This window comes from Macrobrachium nipponense, chromosome 20, assembly GCF_015104395.2.
Source record: "Macrobrachium nipponense isolate FS-2020 chromosome 20, ASM1510439v2, whole genome shotgun sequence".
NCBI lineage: Eukaryota > Metazoa > Arthropoda > Malacostraca > Decapoda > Palaemonidae > Macrobrachium > Macrobrachium nipponense.
This window is the reverse complement of record NC_061089.1, coordinates 72,299,939-72,315,651: the sequence shown is the minus strand read 5'-3', so window position 1 is coordinate 72,315,651 and position 15,713 is coordinate 72,299,939. Positions and strand designations below refer to the sequence as shown.

General features: G+C 36.4%; 1 protein-coding gene across 1 annotated transcript in view; it reads left to right on the top strand.

Moving 5' to 3' along the window:
* Positions 1 to 15,713, top strand: part of LOC135195050 (kalirin-like) — a 1,052,038-nt gene that overhangs the window by 981,146 nt on the left and 55,179 nt on the right. The window contains 7 exon segments of the mRNA XM_064221390.1: positions 6,086 to 6,288; positions 9,704 to 9,787; positions 11,287 to 11,476; positions 11,593 to 11,824; positions 11,998 to 12,154; positions 12,346 to 12,573; positions 12,993 to 13,184. Coding sequence (XP_064077460.1) covers positions 6,086 to 6,288; positions 9,704 to 9,787; positions 11,287 to 11,476; positions 11,593 to 11,824; positions 11,998 to 12,154; positions 12,346 to 12,573; positions 12,993 to 13,184 — 1,286 coding nt within the window.

The window sequence follows — 15,713 nt, the reverse complement described above, 5'->3', positions numbered from 1 at the left end:
TGACAGTTTTATAGGGATAAGTAGACATTACCTCCTGACAGTTTTGTAGGGATAAGTAGACATTACCCATGACATTTTTGTAGGGAGAAGTGACATTTTTGTAGGGAGAAGTGACATTTTTGTAGGGAGAAGTAGACATGACCTGCTGACATTTTTGTAGGGAAAAGACGTTACCTGCTGACATTTTTGCTGGGAAAAGTAGACATTACCTGCTGAAATTTTTGTAGGGAGAAGTAGACATTACCTGCTGACAATTTTTGTAGGGAAAAGACGTTACCTGCTGACAGTTTTGTATGGGAAAAGTAGGCATTACCTGCTGATATTATTGTAGGGGAAAGCCGTTACTTGCTGAGAGTTGTAGGGGAAAAGTAGGCATTACCTGCTGATATTATTGTAGGGGAAAGCCGTTACTTGCTGAGAGTTGTAGGGGAAAAGTAGGCATTACCTGCTGACAGTTTTGTATGGGAAAAGTAGGCATTACCTGCTGATATTATTGTAGGGGAAAGCCGTTATTTGCTGAGAGTTGTAGGGGAAAAGTAGGCATTTACTTGCTGACCGTTTGTATGGGGAAAAGTAGGCATTACCTGCTGATATATTTTATTTGGTAGGGGAAAAGCCGTAGTTTTGCTGAGAGTTGTAGGGAAAAGTAGGCATTACCTGCTGATATTATTGTAGGGAAAGCCGTTATTTGCCCCCCCCCCTGAGAGGTTGTTAGAGGAAAAAGTCAGGCATTACCTGCTGATATTATTGTAGGGGAAAGCAGTTACTTTGCTGAGAGTTGTAGGGGAAAAGTAGGCATTACCTGCTGATATTATTGTAGGGGAAAGCCGTTACTTGCTGAGAGTTGTAGGGGAAAAGTAGGCATTACCTGCTGATATTATTGTAGGGGAAAGCCGTTAGTTGCTGAGAGTTGTAGGGAAAAGTAGGCATTACCTGCTTGATATTATTTGTAGGGGGCAGCAGTACTTGTGAGAGTGTAGGGGGAAAAGTAGGCATACCTGCTGATATATTGTAGGGGAAAGCCGTTATTTGCTGAGAGTTGTAGGGGAAAAGTAGGCATTACCTGCTGATATTATTGTAGGGGAAAGCCGTTACTTGCTGAGAGTTGTAGGGGAAAAGTAGGCATTACCTGCTGATATTATTGTAGGGGAAAGCCGTTACTTGCTGAGAGTTGTAGGGGAAAAGTAGGCATTACCTGCTGACAGTTTTAAAAAGTAGGTAGGCATTACCTGCTGAATATATTGTAGGGGAAAGCCGTAGGTTGAGAGTTGTGGGGGAGGGGGAAAGTAGGCATTATGCCTGAACAGTTTTTTTTGTATGGGAAGTAGGCATTACTGCTGATATTATTGTAGGGGAAAAGCCGTTTACTTGCTGAGAGTTTGTAGGGGAAAAGTAGGCATTACCTGCTGAATATTATTGTAGGGGAAAAGCCGTTACTTGCTGAGAGTTGTCAGGGGAAAAAGTAGGCATTACCTGCTGATATTATGTAGGGGAAAGCCCGTTACTTGCTTAGAGTTTGTAGGGGAAAAGTAGGGCATAACTGCTGATATTATTGTAGGGGAAAAGCCGTTACTTTGCTGAGAGTTGTAAAAAAGGGGGAAAAGTAGGCATTACCTGCTGATATTATTTGTAACTTGGGAAAGCCGTAGTTGCTGAGAGTGGGAAAAAAGTAGGGCATTACCTGCTGATATTATTGTAGGGGAAAGCCGTTACTTGCTGAGAGTTGTAGGGGAAAAGTAGGCATTACCTGCTGATATTATTGTAGGGGAAAGCCGTTACTTGCTGAGAGTTGTAGGGGAAAAGTAGGCATTACCTGCTGACAGTTTTTGGTATGGGAAAAAGTATTGCATTACCTGATGAATATTAATTTTAGGGGAAACCGTTACTTTGCCTGAGAGTTGTAGGGGAAAAGTAGGCATAAACCTGGCTGATATATTGTAGGGGAAAGCCGTTTACTTTGCTGAGAGTTGTCTAGAAAAAGTAAGGGGAATAACATGCTGGGGGAAACCAGTTTTTGTATGGGGAAAAGTAGCTTACCTGCTGATATTATGTAGGGGAAAGCCGTTACTTGCTGAGAGTTGTAAGGGGAGGGGAAAAGTCAGGCATTACCTGCGACATTTTGTAGGGAGAAGTAGACATTACCTGCTGACATTTTTAAAGGGAAAAGAAGTTACCTGCTGACAGTTTTGTATGGGAAAAGTAGGCATTACCTGCTGATATTATTGTAGGGGAAAGCCGTTACTTGCTGAGAGTTGTAGGGGAAAAGTAGGCATTACCTGCTGACAGTTTTTAAAGGAAAACCAGATGGTGGAAGCTTGAACAGACACGTAATATTTCTTCTGCATTATGCAATAAAAAAAAATTCACCGGTAAAACGGACATAATCGAACCAGATCTTACTTTATGAAACAAGGTTTTAGAATGGATGTTTTGCCTAAGTTGTACCTACAGCGAAAAAGGTTTTATTTCCACCGATACTTATCGGCCGTGAATAATTCCTCGGGACGAGTATGCATAAAAGGGCTCGCTCTCAGCTGTTACTTATCTCCCTCAGAAAGCTCGCTTGTTTCTGTTTATTTATTGACCCTGCAACCTTTGACCCGTAGATCGTTGTCACTGGTGTCAGGTCATGGAACTTGCTTTATATATAGGTCATACCCTCGTCTTGTACATCTCCGCTGGCCTTTTTATCTCGGTATCTTCCTCCTTCCCCACCGTCACTTTCAGCCTTACATTTCTTAGGTTTTCAAAACAAGATGCGTAACCTTTGACACCTCCGGCTTTTTTTTTTTTTTTTTTTTTTTTTTTTTTTTTTTTTTTTTTGGGGGGGGGGGGGGGGGTGGTGGTGTTTCGATATAAACAAACACCTCGTAACGTGAGTTCTTCAGAAAATACCGAATTGGGACGGGTCATTGAATCGAGGTGGGTAAAGATAACGATTATTTAATTGTGCAATTTATTTTTGTATTATTATTATTATTATTTTTATTATGATTATTATTATTATTATTATTATTTTATTTATTATTATTATTATTATTATTATTATTATTATTATTATTATTATTATTATTCTGAAAGTTGACAACAGTTTTGCCATAAGTCAATGTGTCAATCAATCTAGTCAAAAACAGAAGGTTGGTGGAATATAAGAATACTGTCACAAAAAGGACCCTCACGCGTAGCATAAAAAAAATAAATAAAAAATAAAATTAAAAAAACACCACACACACAACTATAGTTGAAGCATCAGACGCCATCATACCCCCCACGCACCCGTGGGTATTTACCGCCGCGTCTGGGACCTGGGGGTACTAGTGGGTCTCCCTAAAAAAGCGTTGGGTTCCAAGTTCCCTTTTTAGCGGTTTCGTATTTCCCGTTCACCTTCACCTCGCGACCCCACCTCTCCGGCGCCTTGTTTATAAACATTTTTATTTTGTCCAGATGAGGTGACTGAGAAGGAATGGATCTCTCTTAATTGTGACGACGATTCGGTACGTACCGTGTAGCATATGGTACGCTTTTGTTAATTGGACCGGAGATAAATCCTTAGATAATAAAATTTAATAACAATCATCTTTATTTTCAGCACGAAGCCATATACATGGAACGTATAAAGTAGAGACATTACAATCAATACACACACACACACACACACACACACACACACACACACTAGATACAAGAGTTAAAGTACTAATAAAAATTATAATTGGCAATATCCACAGAGTTGCCGAGGTATAGCTAAAAACATAGTAATTATATTATTAGGCAGTAGCTAAAAAATAGCAATTATATTATTAGGTAGTCGCTAAAAAAAATATTAATGATATTATTAGCAGCGACAGTATTGTTATTGGGAATAATACGTAGTAAAAACATTAACAAAAATCGTATTAAATAATGATAGCACTTAAAAACAGATTGCCTACAAACTCATTTCCTGCTAGGGGACCTCAGGTGGCGTACAGAAGTCAGGACCAGAGGGCTATGTACTAAAAAGTGAAAAAAAAAGTAAATCTCGGTGATAATAATATTGTAATTGAGACGATTACAAACGATAACGGTTCCAAACACGATATTGCGTCGAAATCGGAGTAGTTTGCGTTATGTAATATGTGACGGAGTTTGTGGAGGATGTAGGTTATTTTTAGCAGATGTTGTCAGGTATATCTGTAGCTGACATCCGTTGCAACGATACTTATGTATTTGTTTTATTTAACAGTATTCTCTTGCCTTAATGTCATTTAAGATAAAGAGAGGATCAGTACGACAAGTCCCGACCATTAGGACGTTTTGTACCGTACCTAAGCGTAGACAAAAGCTGCCTTTTAAACTGCCTGCATATTGTATCATAGGAGCCAGTAGTGAGAGGCTGGCCCGGGCTGGATGACGGTATATCCGAGTTCATTTTTCGTGGATGATAACTGTTGAATAGAGCAGAATTTAGGCCAGAGGCCAAAAAGCGTCGGAAGGTTGGGACCTATGAGGTCATTCAGCGCTGAAAGGGAAATTAACGAATAAGGAATAAAAATGGTTGCCTCTAGGGGCAGAAGAACCTTAAGTAATACCTACAGTGCACCGCACGAGGTGACTATTGCTGTAACCACACGTGAAAAAAATATATAAGGGTACAAATTGTGTTGTACTGTAAAGATTTTTTCCCGTCTAAAAAAATAATAAGTAATGAAAGGCAAGAAAGTTTTATTAAACATTTTTGTGAGACAAATTACGTACCTATTTAAGTGGTGTAGAGTTTTGGGATAAAGACCCTTAATATAACCACATTGAATTATGATAACAAAAATTCTTTTCGTGACCAACATTCATTTATAAACTGTGATGTTTACGGTTTAATTACTTCTTTGATTTGGTGCACTGTGCGTGGATTTCTTTTCAACATGAAACATATTTTCGAGGTTGAAATGCACTAACAAGGTTATAAGTGCACTTTGGTAGAAAATGTAGTAGGGTTCAAATAAATGAAGCTCTCATGTATACGAACACAGTAGAAACTACTACATGTACATTAGTTACTTAAGAAGATCGTGGGTTGTGTCTGGAATGCAATATTGCCTGAGCGTGAGAGCACTTGCAACCGCTAGAGTGGTTTTTAACCCGCCATCTTTGCACGTTCCATTTCCTCTGCCGGTTTTTTTTTCCCGAGTTTTACGTTTAGTTTTTTTGTATGCTTGGTGAGGAGAGGTTGAATTCATTATTGGATTTTTTGTTAGAGAAATAATTTAGCAGCGTGCAAGTAACCGTTCAGTGCAAATATACCCCTTATACACTAAAGGTTGATTCAAATTCCAAGTCAGTGAATCACGTAATAATTGGTAAAAACTACAAATGACTGAGAATTCGCTCGATTATTTTGTTTTTATTGTATTGTTATTTCACCAATGAACTGCGTGTCTCAAACGCCTTTTGGGAATTCCTGGCCGTTAATGAGGTACGTTTGAATAAGTCTGTCTCCACGAGGCAATCGTACGTGACCTGAGGTCCTTCTTGGCCACGGACAACCTCATTGCTTTTCACGTGTAGGTAGGAGAGATTGGAATCTTTCTGCGTCCGTAATTCTTAAGGTTTGAAGGATGACAGACTTTCAGTATTATAGATTATTCAGAGGGTTTTTTCATATGCGAACTCGTGTCTTTTGGCTTCAGTATTACAAAGGGAATAACTCTCTTATAATAGTGATAGTAGATACTGGTATTCAGTGTTCTGGTTTTCAGTGCACTCGGATGATAACCAACTTTTTTTTGCACACACATTTTGAGGTTACCGCGTAGCGGATTCCATTTATATTTATACTACTGCTTCATCTGTTATTATGACCGATGTTTTGCGGGAAAAATATGCCTTTTGTTTAAGCAAATGATATTTAGGTAATTAATGTTTGCAACACTCCAAGAAACAATAAGACTAGACCTATGATATGGTTTGCTGGAAACCCTTCATTCAGAAATGACAAAATATGGAAATATGGCTAAAGATCAATCCCTATAAAGCAGTATCACCTTGGATTTTTATTAATGACGTAGAAATATTTATACATTATGTTAATTTCTTCTTTCCTTTGCAGGAGTCCCCGGCACCAGCCGATCGGTATCTGTGGAGAACGGTGAAGAGGGCGAGCTAGAGATGGAGCTACCGCCGCCCATGAAGGTGTTCGACCAACCTATAACCGCTGCTGCTGCTCAAGGGGGGTCAGGCCCCTCCAATGTCGTCACAGGAGGACCCCTTCACCCACCCTTAGATAATATATTGCCAGATGCACCAAACAGAGTAAGTAACTGTAATTATTTTCGTTTAAAGACACTCGCAAAACAAGCACGGAATAATAACTAAAAGGACAGGCGTGAGGGAGGTTGCGCTTTGAAACAAAGCTTTTATGGGAGGCCTAATGAGAATCATGGAGCATCTGGTAATCATATCTCTTATACCTGGTGTCTGTGAATGGTGGGGATCTATTGAATGTAATGTCTGAGTTAAGGTGTAGTTAGTAAATGCTTCATAAAAACCACCATATGTTTAATAGGTAAATCAATTTATTATCTACTAGTGTACTACATTAGGGCCATTCACTACAAGCATCCATTTACTAGCGGATTTTTCATACTAAATTAAAATTTTATTTAAAAACCACCGATCCATGGCTAGTTTCTAAGACGAGTCGGCCTCACTTCACCTGCCAGACAGGAGTGAAAGCCATTTGTGTCTTCCAAGATTAATTTTGGCAAGGAGGATAAATTCTTTCGTTCTGCTTAAAAGGCAATGCTCATTTTAGGCTTGCCACACTCTTTACCTTCTTCTATATTCTTTTTGGGAATTATTATATTTTTCCCCTTGAGAATTCTCTTAAAGTTTAAACATGTAGTGAATATATATACTATACTCAATTTGGAAGTACGTACTAAGTAAAAACAAATTAAGCACAATTAACTACAATCTCTTTAAAATACAATAAAAGTTTTTTTCCTCCATGAAAAAAAATTTAAATATAATATATAATATATATATATATATATATACATATATATAGATATAGAGTACCTAATATATATATATATATTAATTAGATATATCTATATATATATATATATATATATATATATATATAATCCCTTCTAATGCTATGTACAATTACTGTGCATAAGTTTTGGTGACAGAAAACTACTAACCAAAATACAAAATATGATTGACCTATAAAATATTAGTGGTTTATGTTTACCACCTATTGAAGAGTAATGGAACAAACGTTTATTACCAAACGTTAAAAGGGGTAAGCAATTTTATACAAGCCAAATGTTCTTTGTAAGATGAGGAACGACACCAATGGTGCATTCTGTTACATTCTTCAATATGTACTTTTTGCCCTACTCAGCTTTTTTTTTCCATGGTAAAGTTTCAGTATACAAAATGTATTTTTGAAAATGGAGTCAATGCAGCTAATGATATTTTTTTCCCATTTTCAACCACAGCAAACCTCATTTATCATTCAAATAGGAAAGGGTGAAAGTTTTTTTATGAATAATTAAATATGTGAGGTCATTGTGAATATTTAAATGAGTGAGGCCATTTATCAACTTGTCTTACCCCATGTACTTATCAAAAATCTCTTTATTTTTTCTGTTCCATAATACACTAACACTTGGCAAACTAAAGTGATATGTGTACAAATGGCTTAACTGCTACAGGCTGTGCGCACTTCTGTGTGTTGCAAAGAATGACTAAATTGTCTGGCTGATGGTTCTATAATGTTTGTTGAGAAATTTTCCAAAGGTGACTGATGATTATTAAAATAGAATGGTGTTGTAATTTACACAGTGGCAAAATTAAATTCTCTTTGAACATGACAAAATAGTCTTGTTATGAGTATCCTATGAACTCTGTAGGAAATTCAGTATGATGCCTTGACCACAGTTGAACTACCTTTAAAAAGCTAGTTAGGCAGCCTATTGTATATCCCTGAATTCATACAAGATACTGGACTGTAGTGGAGTATAATTTTTGTAATATAACTGTTAGCAGGGTACAATTTGATTGATTTGTAGTTGGAATCTTACTGCTGCTCTAAAGGAAATAGAAATTAAATAAATTACTATATTTTACCTACGTATCAGAAATATGTAGAGAGTATGAATATGTACTGTGCATTTCCTTTTCAATAAAGACAAGGGTTAATACTTTTTCTTTAATTTCATACAAAGAGTCAAATTGCCTCAGTGATGCCATACACCATTGTCAGACTAATTTAATGATTAAGAGAAAAATGATGGAGTAAGATGGGATCCTTTTGACTGCTGAACAGGAAACTTTTAATGAATTATCTTGAAGGAAAATTTCACAGTAACCCCCTAGGATCATCAGATATTGCTTACAAAACTTGGAAATTGCAGCAAAGTGTTTTAATGATACAGTACATTTTAAAAAACTAATAAGGCCACTTGAATTTAATACTGCATGACGCATTGACAAGCTCCTGCATGAATATATTAACTGCAAATATACAAAAATTTTAAACAAATGTGCTTGTACGTGAATGCAAATGAACGTGTACAGTACGTGCAAATGTCAACAAATTATTAGTCCATGAAACCAGTGAAATGCCCTCTAATGAAAGATTATAGATTGGTAAATACATGCATCATAATATTCATGCCTCCAACAATGTGCAACACAAGGGTGTTATATTCCACCACTCATGTCATTATGATTTCACTTCACAAATCTCCACTTACATCCAACCTCCCGTCTCAATTCTCTTCAAAATAGGTCTGGGTCTTTTACCACTTCTGTTGCCCCCCTCACAAACTATCTCCATCCCCTTTCATTATCATCTCATGTACATTATGCAACTTATGCAGTTTCCCTGATGGTACCATTTCTCTACCCTGTCATCCAAACTCCAAATATTTTCCATAGTTTACTTAAAAATAGACAAAAACTTTTGATATACAACCATGGTAGGTTCATATCCATAATCTTATTTTACCTTGTCACTTGATTTGATATCTGCCCATTGTTTATCTTTTTTAGCATTTCATTAAATTTAAACTCAAAAACCTGCAATGGATAGATTTGTTCCCAGATATTTGAAGGACTCAACTTTTGTTATTTCATCCCTTTGTGCATATCTTAATTTTATTGTTATTGGTGTCCTCCTTCCAGATGTATGAAGCACTGTATTAAGTAAGCATTATAAATCTTGTGAAGTTTTGCTGATAAAGTCTGGCTTCATTGTGTTGTTTCTCCAGTCTAAACTTTCTCGTCAGTGTCCAACTACCTTTTCCATTAGAAGGGCAAACAATAAAGGTGACATAGCATTTCCTTGTAGCACATTATTTTTTTAAAATTCACCCGATAAGATTCCATCAATATTGGCTTTGCATCTTTTTTCATTCATAGATAATTCAAGTAATCCTTAGCTGTTTGATGAGAATACCGTAGTAACCTAAGACCTTTCATTTTATCAGTTTGAAATAGGGAAGGTAAATTACAGTACATGGTGGGTAAGTTTTGCTATTTTTATTGTGTACTGGTCATGATTTGGTCCTGGTTTTATTTTGGATAGTGCCTGTTATGGTGATGGTTATATTTGAGGTGAAAGTACTACTGTTGGGGTGAATCCAATGAATTTGGTTTTGGGTGGTGAAGGAATCTAGAGCTATCCTCATAGGATACATGTGTTCTCCTACAGTCATCAAGTCTATCCCTGAAGGCTGCAGAGGGTACCACGACGGACTTGGCCACAGAGATAGAAAACATAGTAAAGGAGAAGATGGTGAGAGACTGTGTGCATGAACAAAGCATTTTTGCATGACTGGCAGCATTTTATGTAGAGAAGACCAAATACATAGTTTTCAATGTTGTTAGTAGTAGAAGCTAAATAAAAGGGGTTGATGGATGTGCCTTCATGCATGGAGTATAGCATTAGAAATATTTTATAACTTATCTCTTCTTTCTTAAAACAGGCAATATATATTATGTATTTTTTTGCTTATTTTTCAACTAGGAGGCCATTAATGTTCGTTAATGTTTTGTTCTTCAGCAATAAATGTATTATTTGCAGGAAATCTTCACTGTGAATGATTTTACATTATTTTTCATACGTTTTTATATTGTAACTTGACAAACACCTGTACTGCACAGTATCTTACCATTACGTACTGTATAACAATACAGTTTAATGCACCTTTAAAACTGCAATTGAATGCAATCTTTCTAAGCATTCTGCACCATAACTAATGTATTTCTCTGTCCATTGTTTGTATGTCCCTTCTTTTTCTTTTGTAGCAGTCTGCTTTTTTATCTTAACAGTTTCATTTTGTGTTGACTGTAGATAAGATAATGTTTACGAAAACCTCTGATAATGACCGGGGTATAGATTGATGTGATAAGTCAGCTAGAAGTACTAAATTCTCCAAAGCTAAGACTTGCTGGATTTTTTTTTACAGTATGTAATGATTTGTGTGTGGAATACCAGTCATTTATTGTATCTCACTGGGGAGCTTCATTTCTCTTCTGTTGACAAGTCAGATTGCATCTTCATTGAACCATATCTTGAAGTAGATTTTGTGAATGGCATCTGTGATTTTATGGATCATTTCAAGTTATTTCTTCCTCGACCTTCAGTCAGTGTGTCAGTACATAAAAGGATTGTAAATATGGGGTAGATTCTGCATGTGCCATTCATACATAAAAATGGAAGTTGTAATTTGTGCTGTGAAAAATAATTGGTGCATAGTAAGAAATTTACCTTATTATAGGTCACCTTGCAATGCCATTCATTGTGTGCCTCAGGGTTTAACCATTCTTCATGTGTAGAATGATCCAAGCCCCTGTGCCTGAAAATGTCAGAAAGTGAAAGTGATACTGAGGCTAGATATACACATCGACCAAACATTGTGCGATCGTTGTCATACCATGTAGGAAGAAAATATAAAAAATACAAGGAGTATTTTTTGAGTTTGAATTCCTTAAATACATTGAATCTTGATGACGATTTTGTAAAAGTAAAACCGCGGAAGATTAACCAAGGTATATATAAAAAAAAGAAAACCGCATGGTATGTTGAAAATGATGGCAATCTGAAGGTAAGCAAGCTATATTAATCTAAGGTGTGCAAAAGTATAGTATCTATTTACTCCACTCTTCAGCCCTAGAAACCTAGTTTTTCCCTCTGTTTGGCAGACTGTAAATTGTGACATACTGTACATTCTTTTCAGTTGTAATGTACATAATTGTCCAAGAGGATATTGTAATTTGAACTTTTGCCAACAGGAGCAACATTCTGAAACAAGTGAGCGATTAAAATGGAGAAGCTCTGGTGATGGTTGCTCAGGAGATGAAGCATCTTCCCCACTACCTTCCGCTTCGGCTATTCTTACTTCCGAACTTCCCCTCTCAGATGATGGGGACCTTGGGGCTTCTGCCCTACCTGATTCTGCAAATGTACAAGATTCTAGTCCAGGTAATGTGGTATTCCAAATCAAAGCAATATTTTATTACTGTAAAATTACAATAATATTATAGTATCATCCATTTTTTTTAAGAATACAAAATTTAACTATTCCAAACCATTTTCAGGTGATTGTGATATGACGAAGGAACAAAGAGCACTTCACAAACGACAATTTGTGATAACAGAATTAGTAGAAACAGAACGAATATATGTTAACTATTTAGAAGATACTGTTGAAGGCTACATAAAAGAAATGAGAAATCCAGAATCTGAAATCAAAATGCCAGATGACCTTAAAGATGGCAAAGACAAAATGGTCTTTGGCAACATGGAAGCCATATACGAGTGGCATCGAGAGTAAGTAGAAAATATTGCTAAAAACTTTTTCTTAATATGTGTAAGGCATAATCTCATATATGATACATAACTGCTATACATACTATAAGACAGTTGCATTCTTAATACAGCACTGAACTTGATGCATTCCATAAGCACTGTAAATCTAACCTAATGGATGGGATCTCTTCCAGTTTCTTTTTGAAAAATATAGAGAGATGTATAGAACATCCAGAAGAAATCGGTGGGGTATTTCAACGAAGTGAGAAGAGGTTGCAGATCTATGTCAAATATTGTCAAAACAAGCCAACATCTGAGTATATTGTATCAGAGCATTTGAATTATTTTGAGGTAAGCTTTCCTGCTTAATGTGAAGGTTTCTTTTTTGAAAAAATAAGACATTTTGAAGATTTCAGAAGTCTTATTCTTTTGTTGCTAAAGTTACAACTTTGTTGTGGATAGGCATGATGTTTTAATACGACATTATCTCTTTACATTCTTTTTATTCTAAGTAATTGAGGATTCTTTTAAAATTATTTCAGGAATTGAGACAGAAATGTGGTCATAAACTGCAGTTACCTGATTTACTAATCAAGCCAGTGCAAAGAATGATGAAGTATCAGTTACTGTTACGAGACATCTTAAAACATACAGAAAGAGCCGGACTGACTCAGGAGGTGGAACCTCTCAAGAGAGCTTTAAATATTATGATAGTTGTTCCAAAGGCTGCCAATGACATGATGAATGTTGGACGTTTACAAGGTTTTGATGTAAGTGCTTGGAGTTGATATTAACCATATTTTATATTTCATATAATTCTCACAAGGAACATTACATAATCTCTCATTTTCCGTCATGCTTTACTTATATGTACGTACATAAAAAATATGGGAAAGGTTATAGGTAAATAATGGGTCTTTAAAATACAGGGGGAAAAAAGGATAAATGAGAAATTTCTTTAGCATTAGTGTTTATTGAATATTCAGGGAATCACATCTACTTTTCAAGAATTGAAAGTACTCAATTTTTTAGAATTTCCATTATCTAATTGGTATTTTAGATTTTTTAATTGTTTATTACTAGATAAACTTGTATACTGTTATGTATAGCTGTAAAGAAATAATACAATAGGTCATAAAGCTTAGTTATTAAGTAGTTTCAAAGGTTATAGATAAAATATTTCTTTCAGGGAAAGATAATGGCGCAAGGGAAACTTCTTTTGTATGGACCACTTACCTGCTGTGAAGGGGCATCTGGCCATAATTTCCGAGGAAAAGATCTGATGGTCTTCCTGTTTGAACAGTCAATCATTTTCTCAGAAAGTGGGAGGAAGAAGAATCAGTTTTCTAACCCTGTTTATGCTTACAAGAGTCATCTACAGGTTTGTGGTGTTGCTAGGCACAGTACTGTAGGACCTGTTGTGTAGAGCTTTTTTTTTTTTATGTCCTTTATATATTACCCTATACATTAAAGCCCTACTTGTTTGACAATTAAGAAACCTACCCTTGTGACTAGATAGTTTATTTTAAAATTTAGTGGATTGCTAAAGGCAAATTTCTTTTAATTCATAGTTCTGAGAACCACTTTTTCTACATAATCTTCCTCATTTCTTTGCTTAACAGTACTTTTACTATTTCACTTATAAATCCAGTAAATTCCACTGCTAGAAAATATAAATTAATCTTGAAATAAAACTGGAGATGGGATTGCTGTAATAGTCAGTCCTTTAAATATACAAAAGGGGTATTAGTAATATATGTTAATTTTGTGTCCTTTATATTATATTTAGATTGACAAATTAAGTTTATTTCCAGATTGACCCAAAAGAATATACATTTATTTGAATATGGGCTGTTGTGTTAAAAATTATCACTGAAATTCAGTGAGACAGTGATCAACGTATGCTATGTGTTATTTTATGATGAATATGGTGGACGGTTCTGTATTTGAAAATTCCAACCTGTTATCGACTCACTGTTGTATCTTATGGAACTAAACATCACCTATTTTTCTTGTTATATTGATGATTGCATATATTTATTCACTATAATGGACATCAGTGATGTCAATAGGTACGTAGTCATGTTTGTTCCATAACTCTACAAATATCAGTTGTTAGGGACACAGCAAGTATTGCTTGGGAGCACACCTGCTGGATCACCCAGCAACAGAGACTTGGTCATACTGCCGGTGGAAAGGACAAAGCACATCAATTTCATTAAATTATATACCTTTTTCATGGGCCTCTAAAAATTCAGAAATTTTGTTAAGAGACAAAAAGGTAAACATGGTGACAGCAACATGACTACTGTCAGAGTTGAGAAACCAAGGCATCCCAAAATATAAGATCCTATGCCACAGTTTTAGAAACCTTTGTTGCAAGGTTCATCCCAGGAAAGCACCAACATTACAGGGTACAGCTTTAGCAGGGGATAGTGGGTTCTCCTTTCTCTTGCCCAAATGTCACAGAATCCAGATAATATTATCTGCATGGCTTCGGTGTGACTTATTGCTGGTGGACCGGTTTCCAGTGAACTAAAATTGGTAGCTATAAATTTACTCCCGTGGTTAACAGACCAAGCATCCTGGAAGGTGAATTTGACAGGTACTCTCCCTTCACTTGGTTTCTTCAAGAAAGTCCTGGAAAAATTTTGGACATTCCAAGAACCTAAAGGTGAGCTTAGCAGTTTGCCATTTTGAATGCAGCAGGATTGGGTTTTCTGATCTAATCTCACGAAGGTACTTGATCAGCTAAACTTAAGAGAGATTCCAGGGCAGTTCACACATGGATTCACACATGGAAACTAACAAGCAATGCTTCAAAGGAAATTGACCTTGCAGAACTTATAAGCATCAGCCTTTACCAAGCAAAGGGGGCCATTACATAGTATATAATTAAAAGGGGTCTTCATCTGCTTCATTCTGCTATTCCACTGATAGTGAATTTTCTGATGCATTGCAAGATGATATTGATTTCAGCTATCAAGGGCTACAGATAGGTTAGGTCATGAGTATTTGGGCTTTGACTAGACTTGTGGGTTGGGTCATGGGTAGTTGGGCTTTGACTAGACTTGTGTTATTCTGAAAAAGAATGATTGCATACTCCCAGAACAAGATTCTTTAGATGCCTCCTAGCCTCCCGACTGGGATTTGTCATTTGTTTTTTGAGAAGCCTCACCAGGCCATTGTGCAACCCAGTGCAGGATGTCTCGCTGCTGGATCTCACACTAAAGATGATTTTTTCTGGTGTTAGTGTCTTTTGAGATACGTCATCAAGATTTACTTTTTACTTTGGAAGAGTTGCACATTTTAGAGGTTGGAGTTCCACTGGATTGTCTAAGCAACAAACTTCTTGCAAAGTTTCAAACTCCAGGAAGCCAGGATTGTCATGCACCACCCTTTGCCTTTACCTTACAAGGACCTAAGATCCAAGAAATGATTAATCTTAACAGTCTCTCCACTAGTTGGTACAATACCAAGTTTCTCTTACTGGCTGAGGTAAGTTGTCATCAATGGTTAAGCAATATGACATGGCAAAGATCAGAGTTCTGGTTCATGAGATCAGAGCTTTTGCTACATCTAGTTTTTAATCCTAACCTTGATTTTAATGCCTTTCTCAGTGCTGGTAGTGCCAATCTGCTTTTGCTAATTATTACCTAAGAGATAGCACTTCATAAGCGGATGTGTACACATTCACTTTGGGGGGAGCAGTTGCAGCAGAGCAGGTTCTACTATTAGAGGACTTCAGGGGATCATCATCAACCTCTCAGCATGCATTACCTTTCCTCCTTCTATGGCAACCTGAGTCTTTCATGATTGAGATCAGATACCCTGTTGTACTTTTGGCATTTGTTCATTCTTTATCACACAACATTTGGTTCATAGACTTGGTTCTTTATTTCACTTTGTT